General features: G+C 41.7%; 2 protein-coding genes across 7 annotated transcripts in view; both read left to right on the top strand.

Annotated features, from left to right (window-relative positions):
- tcf3a (transcription factor 3a) overlaps positions 1–7,883 on the top strand; it is a 44,161-nt gene extending 36,278 nt beyond the window's left edge. For 2 of the 6 annotated variants that reach the window (XM_014140976.3, XM_014140979.3), the window contains 3 exons: positions 1,762–2,009; positions 2,658–2,804; positions 4,775–7,883. In XM_014140976.3, the coding sequence (XP_013996451.2) occupies positions 1,762–2,009; positions 2,658–2,797 (388 nt within the window). In that variant the 3' untranslated portion in view covers positions 2,798–2,804; positions 4,775–7,883. The remainder of the gene's footprint in view (positions 1–1,761; positions 2,010–2,657; positions 2,805–4,774) is intronic. The other 4 variants (XM_014140981.3, XM_014140977.3, XM_014140982.3 and 1 more) reach the window with 2 other exon arrangements.
- A 2,442-nt stretch (positions 7,884–10,325) lies between these two features.
- uqcr11 (ubiquinol-cytochrome c reductase, complex III subunit XI) lies at positions 10,326–14,442 on the top strand. Its single transcript, XM_014140975.3, has 3 exons — positions 10,326–10,478; positions 10,993–11,133; positions 13,713–14,442. The coding sequence occupies exons 1-2, from the start codon at positions 10,363–10,365 to the stop codon at positions 11,111–11,113; spliced, it is 237 nt and encodes a 78-aa protein (XP_013996450.2). The 5' UTR covers positions 10,326–10,362; the 3' UTR covers positions 11,114–11,133; positions 13,713–14,442.
- The last annotated feature ends 2,147 nt before the right edge of the window (positions 14,443–16,589 follow it).

Here is a 16,589-nt window from a genome sequence, read left to right as displayed (position 1 = left end):
TGAATTTTGCATTTTAGATAGTCTTTATTCATATAAAAAATCCGATTGAATTCTCCATGTGGTCTATATTAAAGGGCACTTCATTTAAAATAACAGGCTTTTAAAATTCTATATTTGTGCACAATTTCTACTTAAAATATCAAAGGGATGCAAAAGGCACTCATTTGGTGGAACGAGTCATTAACATTATATTTCTGATTTCCCTTATACGCTTCTATCGCTGTCTCCCATCACTGTGCTTCTCATGAGGCCTTAGCAACACGGTTTAACAACCCACTATGTTTCTGTTAGCTTTTTACACTTTGTTACAATTATTTCAGGCCCCGATAATGACTTCTAAATTCATTTAATCAGCTTTGGGTAATGGCCCAAAGTGAAGTGCAAAGATTTTTTTGTCAGGGATTCCCACATTTTCAACATTTTTTTTAAATACACTCTGACCTCGGACTTGCTGCTCCAGGTTGAGTATAATGTTAACGGCCTGGTGCAACGTGTCACCATTCCCAAGTTACAGCATTGAGCCCCCTGTATTCTGCCTGCTGATTGGCTATGCTGATACGGGTTGTGGTTGGATGAGAGGGGCTCACTGTTCTGCTCCTATCCCATTCCTCAATGTATTAACTCACTTCACTTTCGTATTGCAGTGTCTCTGTGTTGCATGCCCTTATTCGTCAAATGTTAACATTTTTAATTTACTGATTTCATTGAAGTCCTCTTCATACCCATCTCCATCTCTCTTTCTGTCATTTCCTTTTGCAGATGGCAGCAGTGATTTCAGATTCCTCTCATTCAGATAATACATCTCTGACCGCTGATGTATTTAACATGAGGCACCAGTTGCATCTAGCTGTCTTTCTCTATCTCTGTTCCTGTTTCCCATTCTCTAGACCTGGTTAGAGGGTGTGTTGCTGTCTTTCCTCCTCTCCCTCTCTTTCTTGGTCTTCTTTCCTCCTCACTGACAGCCCCCAAAAGCCTCATATTATCACCTGTCAATACACTCCTGGGTCCTGATCAGCAGGAGATGTAGACTGTTGGTCTGGGTTCTGTCAGATTCCATTTGGAACATTTGGTATGATGGTTGTCAACCCATAACTCAACATTTTAAAAACTCAATTTGACAAAATAACCTTAAGTTGCTGTTTAGCCAAGTGAAAGTCTCCCGAGAATTGATAGAAAAACATGCTTTGGGTAAAAAAACAAACATATTCCCGGTTGCAAATATCATTTATGAGGTCTTAAAAGATGCGTTAATGGACAATAGCAGTAACAGTAGTGCTCTCGTCTCAGGATTCCTCCGTGTAAAAACAAAAGGATTCGGTTACCGCGTCCTTCGCAGTCCATCCATCCGCTCTCTCTCTCGCTCTCCTGCTCCACCGCACCACTCTCCACCGGGATCATCCATCCGTGATCCTCCTCCTCGTCCCTGGAACACATTCTGTCCATCTGGACTACTACCACCTTCCTGCTGCTGGCCTACTGCCCAAATATGGCACTTATTGAATGATGTCACAGTCAGGCAGTCTGATCTAGGATGTGAATAGAGTAATGTGCAGGGAATGCTGTAGGGAAGTGCTGGTCTAGGATCAGGTCTAACTATGCCAGACAAAATATGGGAACTGGCCCTGGAACAGAAATTGGCTATCCACATAAACTATCCATAAAAACTGTCAGCATTTAGGGGTAACTTAAATCCGTAGGGGCAACTTGGTGGGTAAAAGCAGCAGGTGTTGGGGTGTACCATAATGCCCCCTCCCTCCTCAGCAGCAGCTGCAGCGTGGCCTCACCCAGCGACGACAACCTGACGGCAGAGGAGAAGGAGAAGCGTGAGCGGGAGCGCCGCTCGGCCAACAACGTCCGGGAGAGGGTGCGCGTGCGCGACATTAACGAGGCGTTCAGGGAGCTGGGCCGGATGGTGCAGGTGCACCTGCGCGGCGACAAGGCCCAGACCAAACTCATCATCCTGCAGCAGGCCTCGCAGGTCATTATGGGCCTGGAGAAGCAGGTCCGAGGTAGGCCTCCTTTTAGGAAATTATCCAGTACTCTCCACCCAGCCAACTCACTCAACTAGCATGGCAGTGAAAGGGTTCATATTGGACCTTGAGATCTGAGGTAGGCCCCCCTTTTAGGAATAGATCCAGTACCACCTAGCCAACTAGCTCTTAATACTGGGCCTGGAGAAGCAGGTGCGAGGTATGGCTTCCCTGTAGCTCTGGAAGGATTCCTTACCAAACCCAACCCGAAAAGAGATGGGGGAAGAGGGGGGGCTTCACCTCTGCCAAACACTTAGTGACCTCACTGCTGCTGTCTGGCCGTTCCTCTGTTCTGTCCAGCTGTCTCCTCTTTGTTTGGTCTTTTGTTCTCCATGATTTTCCAATTATACATTTTTCTATTTTGTTTCATATTTAGAATATTGTGGCATTTACACCTTAATCATACCTTCCGTGCCTGTCACATCTCCCTGTCTTTTTGTTTTTAACATCTCTCGTTCCTAGATAAGCCTAACCTCCCAAGCACTTCTCGGTTTACTAGAATCTGTGAAACCTGATGTTTTTTGCCCCTTGCGTCCATCTTTGACTATTGTCTTGTGCTCACCATCAGGTTACCTGAACCTGTAGATCCACTTCTCCCCTGTGATTCTGTGTCTCCTCTTCCTAAAGAGCGTAACCTGAACCCCAAGGCAGCGTGTCTGAAGCGGAGGGAGGAAGAGAAGGTTTCGGGAGTGGATCCCCAGATGCAGATGGGAGGGGGGCACCCCGGGTTAGGCGGCGATGGACACAACTCTGTGAACCATATATAACACCCAGGTAAGCTGTCATACTGTAACTGTCAAAACCATATGTATTGTTGTGGCATGTGTGAGCATAAAATTACTTTTTTTTTTTTTCCTGGATCAAAAGTGGGGATTGGTGGTGGGCGTGGCAGGGGACATTTAAAAAAAAATAATATATATATATATATTATTTTATTTATATTATTTTATTTATTTATTTCAACATTGAATACAGACTGAGACCTGGATCTTTTACGGCTGTGCCCTGTGTAAACATGTTGACATGTACAGTTTTAGGCATACAGACAAGAACATTTCAAACATACAGAACAAAGAAACAATCACAGACAACATCATATTGATCCTCCATAATATTTTTGAAATGGGCAAGGGACACCAGAGTATCTAACTTAAGTTGGATCTGCAGTTTGTTCCATAAATAAGGTGCAAAGGATCTGAAGGCAGTCCTACCCAACTCTGTGGAGACCGCAGGAGTCTCTAATGTAATCCACATCTGTGATCTGGTTTTAAAATTAATATCTAGTGGAAATTAATGAGATATATGGAGGTAGTTTTAAAAGAAGTGCTTTATAAATAAACAAGAGAGCATGTTGCTCTCGCCTCACAGAGGCCCAACCCACATGTTGATATAGGATACAGTGATGAGTTTTGTAACTCACCCGTGATAAACCTGAGTGCACAATGGTAAATAGCATCCAGTGGTTTTAATGTGTTTGCCGATGCATGCATATAGATAATATCACCATAATCTAAAACGGACATAAAAGTAGCCTGCACAATTTGTTTTCTATTTACGGAGGACAGACAAGCCCTGTTTCTGTAAAGGAACCCTATCTTGAATTTGAGCTTTTTTCCCAATTCGGTAACATGTTTTTTTAAAGAAAGCCTATCATCTAACCATACCCCTAAGTATTTATATGCAGAGACCTGTTTGATTTGAGTACCATCCAAGCTAGTGATTACAAAAGTGTTTATAACTGAGTTTAGACCTAGAAAAAAAACATGACATTTGTTTTCTTAGCGTTTAAAACAAGTTTAAGCTGTAAAAGAGACGCCTGTAGTATCCTAAAATCAGACTCCAACTGCATTAAAGCTTGGTCCGCTGTTGGAGCAATAGAGTACATCACTGTGTCATCTGCATATAAATGGAATTTACAATATCTGACATCAACACCAATGTTGTTTATATAAAGTGAGAACAATAGTGGGCCAATTATTGAACCCTGAGGGACCCCTTTAAGTAACTGTAAGGGGTCAGACTTGACCCCGTCGACCATGACGGCCTGAGTTCTATCTTTAAGATAGTCATAAAACCCTCGGCAGGCATCAGTGCCCAGTCCTATAGATGACAGCTTACTCAAAAGGATAGCATGGTCTACAGTGTCAAAAGGGTTTGACAAATCTACAAACAACGCAGCACAGTGCTTTCTATCATCTAAGGCATTTGCAATATCATTTACAACAAGCATAGTGGCCGATTGTGGTACTGTGTTTAGATCTAAAACCAGATTGATTGGTGCTAAGAATACTGTTAGCAGAAAGAAAAGATTGGAAATAAGCATGGTCGGCCCGTTTGAATATTTGACATTTTTAGAGGTCACGCCTCTAAACATCTTGGTGGTGTAAAGACATTTGCATTCTAAGCCTATTTCCTACAATTCTACAAATTATGCCATAGCTAATGCTATGTTCTTTTGCTGAAACATAATAACAAAATCATTACTACTAAATTCATTGTTTGGGGGAATTTAATTCTCCTGACTGTCTAGCTTTTATTTTGGTGATTGTTAGTTCTCAAAGATTATTATAAAAACAATATGTAAGGGTATTGTCTACTCTCTATCATTACAAGTGTACACTGAAAGTTTTTCCATCCCAAGAATGTATTTTAATATGCAGTAAAAAATGTTCCATTGTTTTGGACTTCAGTGGATTTCAATGGCAGAAAGACGTGTAATATAAAGATCCCTGTTTGTCTTCCAGCTCCTGTTGATTGTACAGCTCTTAGAAGACGTGGCCTTATTGTCTTATTATGCATCTCAGTGGGTGTCAATCCACAAAGGTGCGCTCTCGATATAGCACATATAGTGGAGAAGCGCATACACACACACACACACACTGACAAAGCCTGTGGCCACATTCCTGACCATGAACACAAGAGCAACACACATGTACACCCCTATACACCAGAGTTTTGAAGAATATTTACAGTAAACATACCCTGAACTCCAAGGAGAGACTTGGCCACAGAAAGAGGAAATTTTAAACGCAATGATTTTCTGCCTAATGGTCATGTTTTTGTAAGACATTTTGAGAAGTTGCTTTACATGTTGGGAGCAAAATTTGTTTGGATCAAATAGTATTTTTGGATCAATTGCTCATGTGAGCAACGGGATTTTGTGTCCTTTGGGTAGTCATCTGCCATTCCCACCTGAAAAGGTCATAGTTTCATTACAAGCAAAGGTGACACCAGAATCTAACCTGTGAGTAACTATGTGCCTGATATACATGCATAACGCCAAGGCTTGGGAGAGTTAGAATCGTCGTCATCCCCACCATTTTTTTCTCAAATGGCTGAAACACAGTACAGTTTGAGGTATTCAGCCACCCCATCAGAATGTAAAAGACTGGACAGTCATAGTGATGAAGGGACACTTATTGAATCGGCAGGCAGAGTGCTGTTATATAGCACAATGATTTTAAAAAGTATCTGCCCTCGTCAGGGCTGACACAGGCCTGTCTGAAGGATTTGTATGGTGGGTATTTATTTGATCCAGGAATCCTACAAGCCTTCCATTTTTGTCCTCTTCATCTGTTTGTTGCTACTGCCATGGGTGGAGTGGAAGCATTCCCAGTGAGGAAGGTGTCCCCATCCACCAACACATACAGAGACCCAGGAGAGGTCAGGACTCGCTACTAGCTGAGAACCACTTCCGGTTCACCTACTTTTCAACAGGATCACACGGTCATCTCAACACTTCCTCATTCTGACTTGGGGAGATTGGACTGAAACATGCAGGAAGTGTGTGTGTGTGCTCTGAACCAGAGCAAGCCTCTCCCCCTCCACTGCCACTCCCTTACCCTTCTTTACCCCTCCTGTTCTGCCTCCATTTCAGCCAGGCCATGTGGATGCATGGTCAGTACCCTCTGCCCCAACCTGAGTCAACCACCTGCCTTCATTTCTTTCTCTTCACGTTTGTGGAGCAAGTGTCATCAGTTGGTAAGGCAAACCTACATGGCCAGGTCATGCGTACTTAAAGATTTTATGTACGACGTAAGGAAATGTCTGTTTTTTTTAAGTAGACTACAGTTATTTCGACGAGTATAGAAGGAATAATGGTTGGACTTCAAGAGGGTTGATTTTTGTGGAGTGGGTCCTGAAATATCATAGCTATCTTCCCTTGAATGCGTTCAACTGCTATCTATGGACAGCAATTTTTGTTCCTTAAATTACAGGAAGCATTGGGCGTTTTGAACAATTTATAAAGTCTGTAAGGATCCTCCTTTTTGTAGAAGTGATGTGTTATTTTTTTTATTTTTTACTTTGTAATATAGCTGTATGAGTTTTTTTCTTTTGGATTGCATTTATTTTTGTTTACCTTGTTTAAATGTAAGAACTCTCATTTTAGATGCCAGGAACAAACTCTTTTTCCATCCCAAATCTAGTAATCTTTTTTTTTTTTTAATGATGACAAAAGCAAGAAGTGCCAGTTGCTAAGGGGTGAAAGTAGTAAACGCCAACACTCCTAATATGGCTAGAACATCCACCAACTATTTTGGAAGCACAGGTCATTTGGAGATGGTCTGTATAAATCATTTAAACCAGTTACTACTTCATACTTACTATCAAAGGATATGTCAAAGTATTGGCAACTTTGTCACTCATTTAAGTGCAAACTCTGATATTGTTGAAAAAGGAACAACGTATTACGTTTTCATACCAGTTTCATTTTATGGCAGTCCTTTTCAGCTTGCTAGGTTTTTAACTTTGGTATCATTCTTAGTAGTTACTCACCAGGCCTGAAAATGTCACTGTTGAAACTTCACTGTGATTGTCACTGCATGCGTGGCTTTCCAAGAGAACCTTTTACAGATATAGACGATTGACGTAGGAGGGAAGTGTTTCAGTACATATAAAAAATATAAAGTAATGTTTTTGACCCTTTTCCTCTGTTTCTCAGTTAGTGATGGGCATCCCTGAACAACTGAGTCCACTTTGATGTACTGAGCCCTATTACCAGTTTGTAGAATTGAGTGGATATGAGTGTTTCCAGACCTGTTATCTTCCGTATAAACCATTGATGATTTAGAGAACACTCAGAGTACCATGTCCTTCCTTAATAGTTTTTTTTGTTTTTTTTTTCAACATTCTCAACTTTGTTTTCTACTAACTAGGGCAGAGAGACATTTTTGTTTTGATATGAAAAATGTGAAATTGACATGTTCAGTATGTACCTATACAAGACCTGGCCAGTTTGTTATAGAGATCAACTAAACAGTATTTTCCCCTGCAGAGTGATACTGAATTGCAACAGTATTTTCTCAGTTTGGCCTGTTTGTCTTTCATAGTAACCATCCTCCAGATGAAAACCCTAAGCTGCCATTGGTTCTTCTGTCTCACAGAAGACACATTGTTTTGGGATTTATTACAACAAAAAATTATCTGAAAAACTGAACATTGCTGATGTTATTTGTGTTCATTTTTGTTAATATTAAACTGCAAATGTTGAGTACATTATCCTTAACTTCCCTTGTCAAAACGCACAACTAGAATTTTGCCAGCGGTCTCATGGTCTGCCAATCTCTGCCCCCTTCAACAGACAGTCACACTGCTACAAAACCAACTGTCGCTCTTACATTGGGGACAGAATCCATTTGTCCTCAAAGTGCCTCCAGTTTCCTATTTTTTTATATATATATATATCTATATATATATATATAAAGTAGATATTGAGAACTGTCATGTATATAACAGTAATGTAGCAATAAATGTGCCATTTTTAACAGAAATATACCTTTTTTTCAATGTCTGTCTTTTTGAGCTTGTATACCTAAATGAAAAAAAAACCATTGTAATAAAGGGTTGAAAACATGCTAAGATTCTTGGCTCATTTTGTGTGTATTGAAACAATTCTCCATGTACGGTCGTGGCCAAAAGTTTTGAGAATGACACAAATATTAATTTTCACAAAGTTTGCTGCTTCAGTGTCTTTAGATATTTATGTCGATGTTGCTATGGAATACTGAAGTATAATTACAAGCATTTCATAAGTGTCAGGCATTTATTGACAATTACATGAAGTTGGAGAGAGTGAATATTTGCAGTGTGGACCCTGCTTTTTCAAGACCTGCAATCCACCCTGGCATGCTGTCAATTAACTTCTGGGCCACATCCTGACTGATGGCAGCCCATTCTTGCATAATCAATGCTTGGAGTTTGTCAGAATTTGTGGGTTTTTGTTTGTCCACCCGCCTCTTGAGGATTGACCACAAGTTCTCAATGGGATTAAGGTCTGGAGTTTCCTGGCCATGGACACATTATTGATGTTTTGTTCCCCAAGCCACTTAGTTATCACTTTTGCCATATGGCAAGGTGTGCCATCTTGCTGGAAAAGGCATTGTTCGTCACCAAACTGTTCCTGGATGGTTGGGAGAAGTTGCTCTCGGAGGATGTGTTGGTACCATTCTTTATTCATGGCTGTGTTCTTAGGCAAAATTGTGAGTGAGCCCACTCCCTTGGCTGAGAAGCAACTCCACACATGAAGGGTCTCAGGTTGCTTTACTGTTGGCATGACACAGGACTGATGGTAGCGCTCACCTTGTCTTCTCCGGACAAGCTTTTTTCCGGATGCCCCAAACAATCGGAAAGGGTATTCATCAGAGAAAATGACTTTACCCCAGTCCTCAGCAGTCCAATCCCTGTACTTTTGGCAGAATATCAGTCTGTCCCTGATGTTTTTCCTGGAGAAAAGTGGCTTCTTTGCTGCCCTTCTTGACACCAGGCCTTCCGCCAAAAGTCTTCGCCTCACTGTGCGTGCAGATGCACTCACACTTGCCTGCTGCCATTCCTGAGCAAGCTCTGTACTGGTGGTGCCCCGATCCCGCAGCTGAATACATTTTAGGAGACCGTCCTGGCACTTGCTGGACTTTCTTGGGCTCCCTGAAGCCTTCTTCACAACAATTGAACCTCTCTCCTTGAAGTTCTTGATGATCCGATAAATGGTTGATTTAGGTGCAATCTTACTGGCAGCAATATCCTTGCCTGTGAAGCCCTTTTTGTGCAAAGCAATGATGACAGCACGTGTTTCCTTGCAGGTAACCATGGTTGACAGAGGAATAACAATGATTCCAAGCACGCCTCCTCCTTTTGAAGCTTCCAGTCTGTTATTCGAACTCAATCAGCATGACAGAGTGATCTCCAGCCTTGTCCTCGTCAACACTCACACCTGTGTTAACGAGAGAATCACTGACATGATGTCAGCTGGTCCTTTTGTGGCAGGGCTGAAATGCAGTGGAAATGTTTTTGGGGGATTCAGTTCATTTGCATGGCAAAGAGGGACTTTGCAATTAATTGCAATTCATCTGATCACTCTTCATAACATTCTGGAGTATATGCAAATTGCCATCATACAAACTATTTGTGTCATTCTCAAAACTTTTGGCCATGACTGTACAGTGCATTGAAAGTATTAATACCCCCTATTCCACATTTTGTTGTTACAGCCTGAATTAAATGTATTTGAAAAAATGATCTCCATGTAGCATGTACAGTGTGATTCCACACATTTTCCCCCTGATGTGCATGCTAATTCACTTAATGCATTTGGAAGGATTTGGCTCATGAAGGAAATGTAGTGGAATCTTTCCCTGGCCGAGAACGTGCATCTGCATCAATGCAACGACCTTGGGTGTATTCATTACGGAAACCACTTACCATTTAAGAACCAAACTTAGCTAAACGAGTTTCTATTGGACAAATTCAGGTCACTCCGTTTTTGTTTGCTTCCGTTTTAAACGTCTTGCAACAATCTGCGTTATGAATACACCTGTTCTTTTTTAATCCTCAACTCGCCTAGTATTAGGGATCTCATCTGGCATTGTTTTATTGAAAGATTATATGGATATAAGTACTCCATTGCAGTCTAAAGATAGATATGAAAGAATGCTACTGGAGTTGTTTATTCAATTTCCATCAACTATAACTATGCTAAAGCTATATTATTGAGACTCCAATGAGTATGTAATACTTGATTAATCCTAGATTTGAATTTATTTCCAGTCCACAGATTTCGGTGTGGTGATACTGATGGTTTGTCAGCACTGGGGGTTAGTTTAAGTAGCAGGTAAGGAGAATTATCGTGGCAGGTTAGGGGAACTGATTTTGCAGGTTAGGAGACAGGTTAACTAAATTCGTTTATTTTGCTAAATTACTACCGTTGTACATTTATCCCCGACGCAACAGCTAGATGGCGCTGTAGTCGTAGCCACAATGGTAAAAAATCGTCAGTCAAGACAAACATCACTATCATAACGCCGGAATAACCGGAAATGGCGTAGGGATCCTTTTTCGCATGGGCATGCGCTCAAAGTTCCCCCAGGTTTTTCCTTGGTGGTTAGCAACAACATCCAGCTCCAACATGCTTGGTAAATTGATCGGTCAGAAATACTTTTCCATCGCGAGAACATGGTAAGATAATGTCCTATGTTTACTGACACCTTGCTATTGATATTTGATCAAATAAGTTTCCAATGCAAAGTCTTATTCTGACTTGCCCTTGTCTGTTTTACCCTTAGCTAGCTGAGGTCATGTCCGGAAAAGTTAGCTAGCTAACATACTGGCTACTACGTGCCTTGCTTGGTAGCAAAGCTAGTTAATAACGGCAACATTGACCCGTAGAAGGTTGCCAAGGCCGTGAACCAGAAACACCGACCTGACTTTGATCATTTGGAGAACTAGTTAGCTAAGTACCTAATTCTGAAACTAGCGCTAGGGGGCGGCAGGTAGCCGCCAGTAACCGCAATCCGACGTTCTGCCCTGAGCAAGGCAAGTACTGTTTCCCCGGCGACGATGACGTCAATTAAGATAGCCCACGCACCTCTTTGATTCACAGGGGTTGGGTTAAATGCATAGAGTTGTGCAACTGACTAGGTATCCCCTAGCTCGATTGTAAATTACCTATTAAATTTTACCCCCAACGCAGGGTTCCAACGTTGGCGGTGTGGGGTTCAGTTGGAGGGGTGGCGTTGGTACACTTCACTGACTGGCGCTTGATCTTGGATTATGTACCGTACGTCAGTGGCAAATTCAAGAACGATGACTAGAGGCGTTTCTGTGTCTGAAGGTGAGTAAATGTGCACATAGCATCACAGTAAGGGTATGCTCTCTACAAAGAGGTCTGCTTGACTTGTTTTTTTTAGGGGTGGACTGGCTAAAAATGGGCTAAAAACTCAAGTCAGATAGGCCCACTGGGCTAAAAATGGACGGGCCATCTGGCATTTGCCTGAAATGCTAGATGGGCCGTCCATTTTTAGCCCAGTGGGCCTATCTGACTTGAGTTTTTTTTGGCAAAAATATAATTCTCTGGCTAATAATGGGGGCCTCAAGGGGGGGGGAAATAGTCCAGTGTGAGGGCCGATTTCTGGTCCCAGTCCACCCCTGCCTGTTTTTACAGGGTGTCTATGCAACAGATTGTCAAACCTAGCTAGAATATTTCCGACCAGTATGTCACAGTCAGTACATCTCCCTATAGGTCGGAATGCTTGGCTGCCCGCGCGGGATAGGGTGGGTATAATTTGTGGAACGGTCCAACAGGAATCTGTTCCAAAAACTTGGTAAATAACAAGGTTGCCAACAAATGACGCATACAAAGTTGTATAGCGGCAGAATAAGATACCGGGTAGGGAGTGGGCTATTTTTCACTCACCATGTTTATTCCCGAAAAATGTCTGCCCTCACTCTGGTAGCCTATGGACAAATATTAAGAATAAACTACGTGATGAGTTGATGCCTATTCGACAGCTAATTAGCTAGGTGAATTGATCATGCAACTTTGTATGCGTTTGTTGGCAACCTTGTACTTTACAAAGTTTTTGGAACAGATTCCTTTTGGAACGTTCCACAAATTATACCCACCCTGTAGGATATGGCTTGAAAATGAACCTCAATTTAGAGATGGAAGATGTCGCTGTACTCCTAATTATCCCTAATGACAAATCGAGAAGATTTGAAGTACTGCTAGTTTTTAAACAGCCTTTTTGTCCTCATGCTAGGTAGCAGAAGCCACGGCAGCCATTTTGTCCTTTGAACAACAAAGGACAGTCAGCCAATCAGGCTCCTTTGTTGTCCATTGCAACATTTTACGTGCCATTCCCAAATGTAACTTATAAATGCCTCGTGAGCTTAGTTAACTGTCATACCCCATCAGAACCCAAAATATAAGCTTGTTTTACTCCAATGTTTGCAAACAATATATAGCCTCGACATGGGTGGAACTATAATTTTTATATCATTGGATTGTCAAGCCTTGCGTTTATAACTATACATTTGAGAGTGGTTACATTTCTACAGCCCCATCCGTTCAGCTTTTTACTGAAACGCACCAGGAGTACGCTTTGTTGTGGAGGGGATTCGATTAGTGAACCGGGTTAGCGTTGATTGCATTGGTTTTGGGACCGGGCTGCCTCCCATGTGTGAGCCAGGTGCCCCGCTTTGGCTGACGGCAAAGTCATCTCAAAGCAAACGTGACATAGGTTAAACATGGAGTAATAAGTAGGATTCTGTTGTTTCACATGCAAAAGTTAATGATTTTGATAAAAAGGCTTTATGTGCCTTCCCAATGAATACTAGTTTGAAAATTCCAACATCTATTTTATGGGAAAGTGATGTTTTCCTTGATGATAACATGACTGAGCGCAGCAGATTACTGTTTGATGTGAGAAGGGCACTCCTCTCTCACTGCTTTTGCCCATTCACGTCACAGGCCATTGCCCAGGGATCTAAATCAAACTCCCTCATTGTTTCAACTGTTGATTAGCCCAGTATTGGACTAAATGAGCCTAAAGTTATTCCTTAGTCCAAGGACCTTACATTTTCTGTTTAAAGGGAGAATTGGCTCGAAGCCAAAACAGACAACTACTCCATCTAAATGTGAATCGAATCTCAATTGCGTTATGGTTCAAGAAACATAAATCCCTCCATATCACATCAAAATATTATCAAATGCTAAATACACACTTACTCGTAAGCGGTTTTAAAACAGTTGCAGCTGACAGTACACTTTTCCAATGACAACACGTTTGTGGCGTTTGTCTTCTGTTTACACACTGGTGTTTGGCGACGCAGATGGCTAATTAGCACAGGTTGTCCACTCGTCTTTCCTTAAACACGCGTTGTAACATGGAAATATGACCACCCTATAAAGGTGTTTCAATTTGTATTGAATGTTTTTATGATTTCTATGATAAGGCCCTTATGATTCCAAAACCGTACCGCAAGTGATGCTTGTTAATGTTCAGACCGAGCATCGCAGCTCTTAACAAAACTCCCCCCTACAGAAGACGCCTTCGTCCAATGACTCTTATGTGTGATGTAATGGAACTGAGTCATGATCAAGAGCTAATTGCTGCTTTAGGCCCTGGCTGTTGTCTTCAATCACAACATTGCTGGCAGCGATGTTATGGAAGCCAACTTGGGGTTTGCACATGAGCCAGCTTCTTGAGAGAAGGACAATAGTGTCGTCTCCCTGTAGGATGAATACTCTGCCTTGCCCTTTGGATTTAAATGTTGAATCTTCACCATACTGCTCATTGCTGGCATCTTCAGTATGTTACCATCTCAGATCCTCAGTGTCGGGTCGATTTGGAAAGTCCTTGAAAGTATTAAGTAGAGACTGTGACATCCACCCAATCTTTTTGCCTGTAGGTCAATCTGTGCTGTCAGAGACAGGCCGAGAGAGATGGAGAGAGTGTGAACAGACCATCAAGCACCGTGACTCAACTCCACCCCAGGACAAACAGAAGAGGAACACTGTGCTTTCACCCTTTTCAATAATTTTAAATGGACTTTTCATCCTGATTTTGAAATAACCGTGTTGTGCATTGTCTTTTTTGGTAATTGCTCAGCCAATGGAATGACATGGAGGAAATAGAAATGCATGTATTGAGACATTAACATGATAATATTTATTCCCTTTTTGTTATAGTTGGATTGAATTCTGTTGTCATTTTAAAGCTTAGAGTGAAATTCTACTTTTCAGGGTCAGTAAACTTAATTTTCGCACTGGTTTTAACGTTGCTTGATTTTCCAGAGCAAGGGCTATGAAGCTAAAATCATACAGTCTCTGTTTTTCCCTTTGCTCTCGGTTCACTGTATCAACCATTATCGTTTCAGTGTAGCCTGGCTACTACTGGTAGTCTGTTTCTGCTTCTAAACTGTTGGCATGACAACGGTGTAGTTTAGTTTTAATGCACAAACTTTTTGGTACCCGGCTCGTTTTCTTGGACCTCCTTTGTCCAACTTCTTAATGATCATGATGGTTGTTTTAATCAAATTAAGTGTACAAAATGTAGTGTCTTTTTCCCTTGCCATTTGAAATCTATCCACAATCTTGTGATGATAATGGGGAAAACATAATAAAACGAGTAACTAGGTATATTCAGTGCTTTCTGGGTTTCTAACGGAGTGCCTGATTGTTTTCTGGAAAACGTTAATGTTTTTGTAAATCCAGTTTGGTCTGATTTGTGAAAAATCTAAATAATTGTGTATAAACACACAGCTAAACAAAGGTAGATGACATTTAAAAAAAACTCACCTGCTCACAAGACTGCATTAAATCTCGTCGACTGAACTGCAGTTGGGACTAGTGGATTAATTGCTGTAGCTTGGCGGAGTGACTTTACGATTATCAAAACACCATAGGCAAAGATTATGGATATACAGATACATGTCTCTCCGCCCTAACAATGGGAGCCGTCCACATAGCTGCATGGAGGGCTGTCTAGCTCCCGCCTATGCTTCTTTTGGATTGGTGGATACATCTCATTATTGTAATCCTTTTTTGAATATTTGAGGGTTGTTGACTTGAACCACCTGTATTCAATGGAGAGATGCTATGCTACTAGCCTCATGCCAATGCTGTTAAATACTTGAAAGTACTAATTAAGTAGCTTGTGGTATCTGTACTTTACTATTTATATTTTTGATAACTTTTACTTCACTACATCCCTGAAGGAAAATAATGTACTTTTTAATTGACCCCCCTTTCTCCCCAATTTCATGGTATCCAATTGGTAGTAGAGGTCAACCAATTAATCGGAATGGCCGATTTCAAGTTTTCATAATAATCGGAAATCGGTATATTTGGCCAATTTTATAAAAAAATATATATATTTATTTAACTAGGCAAGTCAGTTAAGAACACATTCTTATTTACAATGACGGCCTAGGAACGGTGGGTTAACTGCCTTGTTCAGGGGCAGAACGACAGATTTTTACCTTGTCAGCTCGGGGATTCAATCTTGCAACCTTACGGTTAACAGGTCCAACACTCTAACCAGGAGTCGCTAGTGCGCGATGGGACAAGGACATCCCTGCCAGCCAAACCCTCCCCTAACGCGGATGACGCTGGGCCTATTGTGCGCCGGCCCATGGGTCTCCCAGTTGCGGCCAGCTGCGACAGCCTGGATTCAAGCCCAGAATATCTAGTGACACAGCTAGCACTGTGATGCAGTGTCTTAGACCACTGAGACAGAGCCTGGACTCTAACCCAGAATCTCTAGTGGCACAGCTAGCACTGTGATGCAGTGTCTTAGACCACTGAGACAGAGGCTGGACTCCAACCCAGAATCTCTAGTGGTACAGCTAGCACTATGACGCAGTGTCTTAGACCACTGAGGACAGAGCCTGGACTCTAACCCAGAATCTCTAGTGGTACAGCTAGCACTGTGATGCAGTGTCTTAGACCACTGAGACAGAGCCTGGACTCTAACCCAGAATCTCTAGTGGTACAGCTAGGACTGTGATGCAGTGTCTTAGACCACTGAGACAGAGCCTGGACTCTAACCCAGAATCTCTAGTGGTACAGCTAGGACTGTGATGCAGTGTCTTAGACCACTGCGCCACTCGGGAGGCGCAATATATTTTTTAATCTATACATTTTCCCCGACACCCAAAAGTACTCGTTACATTTTGAATGCTTAGCAGGTCGGGAAGTTGGTCTAATTCCAAATCAAATTGTATTGGTCACTGATTAGCAGATGTTATTGTGGGTGTAGCGAAATGCTTGTGCTTCTAGCTCCGACAGTGCAGTAATATCTAATAAGTAATATCTAACAAATTACACAACACCCAATACACACATCTAGGTAGGAATGAATTAAGACTATTATACATATGGATGAGCGATGCCAGAGCGGAACGGCTAAGATACAGCAGAATAGTATAGAAAACAGTATATACATGAGATGAGTAATGCAAGATACATAAAACATTAAGTGAATGAGATAACGTAGAATAATATAGAATACAGTATATACATATGAGTAATGCCAGATTAATAATATTTTTACTTAAGTGACTAGTGTTTCATTCCTTAAAGTGGCCAGTGATTCCTAGTCTATGCCTATAGGCAGCAGCATCTCTGTATTAGTGATGGCTGTTTAACAGTCTGATGGCTTTGAGATAGAAGCTGTTTTTCAGTCTCTCAGTCCCAGCTTTGATGCACCTGTACTGACCTCGCCTTCTGGATGATAACGGTGTGAACAGGCTGTGGCTCAGGTGGTTGATGTCCTTTATATTTTT

The sequence above is a fragment of the Salmo salar genome, chromosome 14 (genome assembly GCF_965601325.2).
Source record: "Salmo salar chromosome 14, fSalSal1, whole genome shotgun sequence".
NCBI classification, from domain to species: Eukaryota; Metazoa; Chordata; class Actinopteri; order Salmoniformes; family Salmonidae; genus Salmo; species Salmo salar.
The sequence above is the reverse complement of the archived record's forward strand: the minus strand, read 5'-3'. Positions and strand labels throughout refer to the sequence as shown.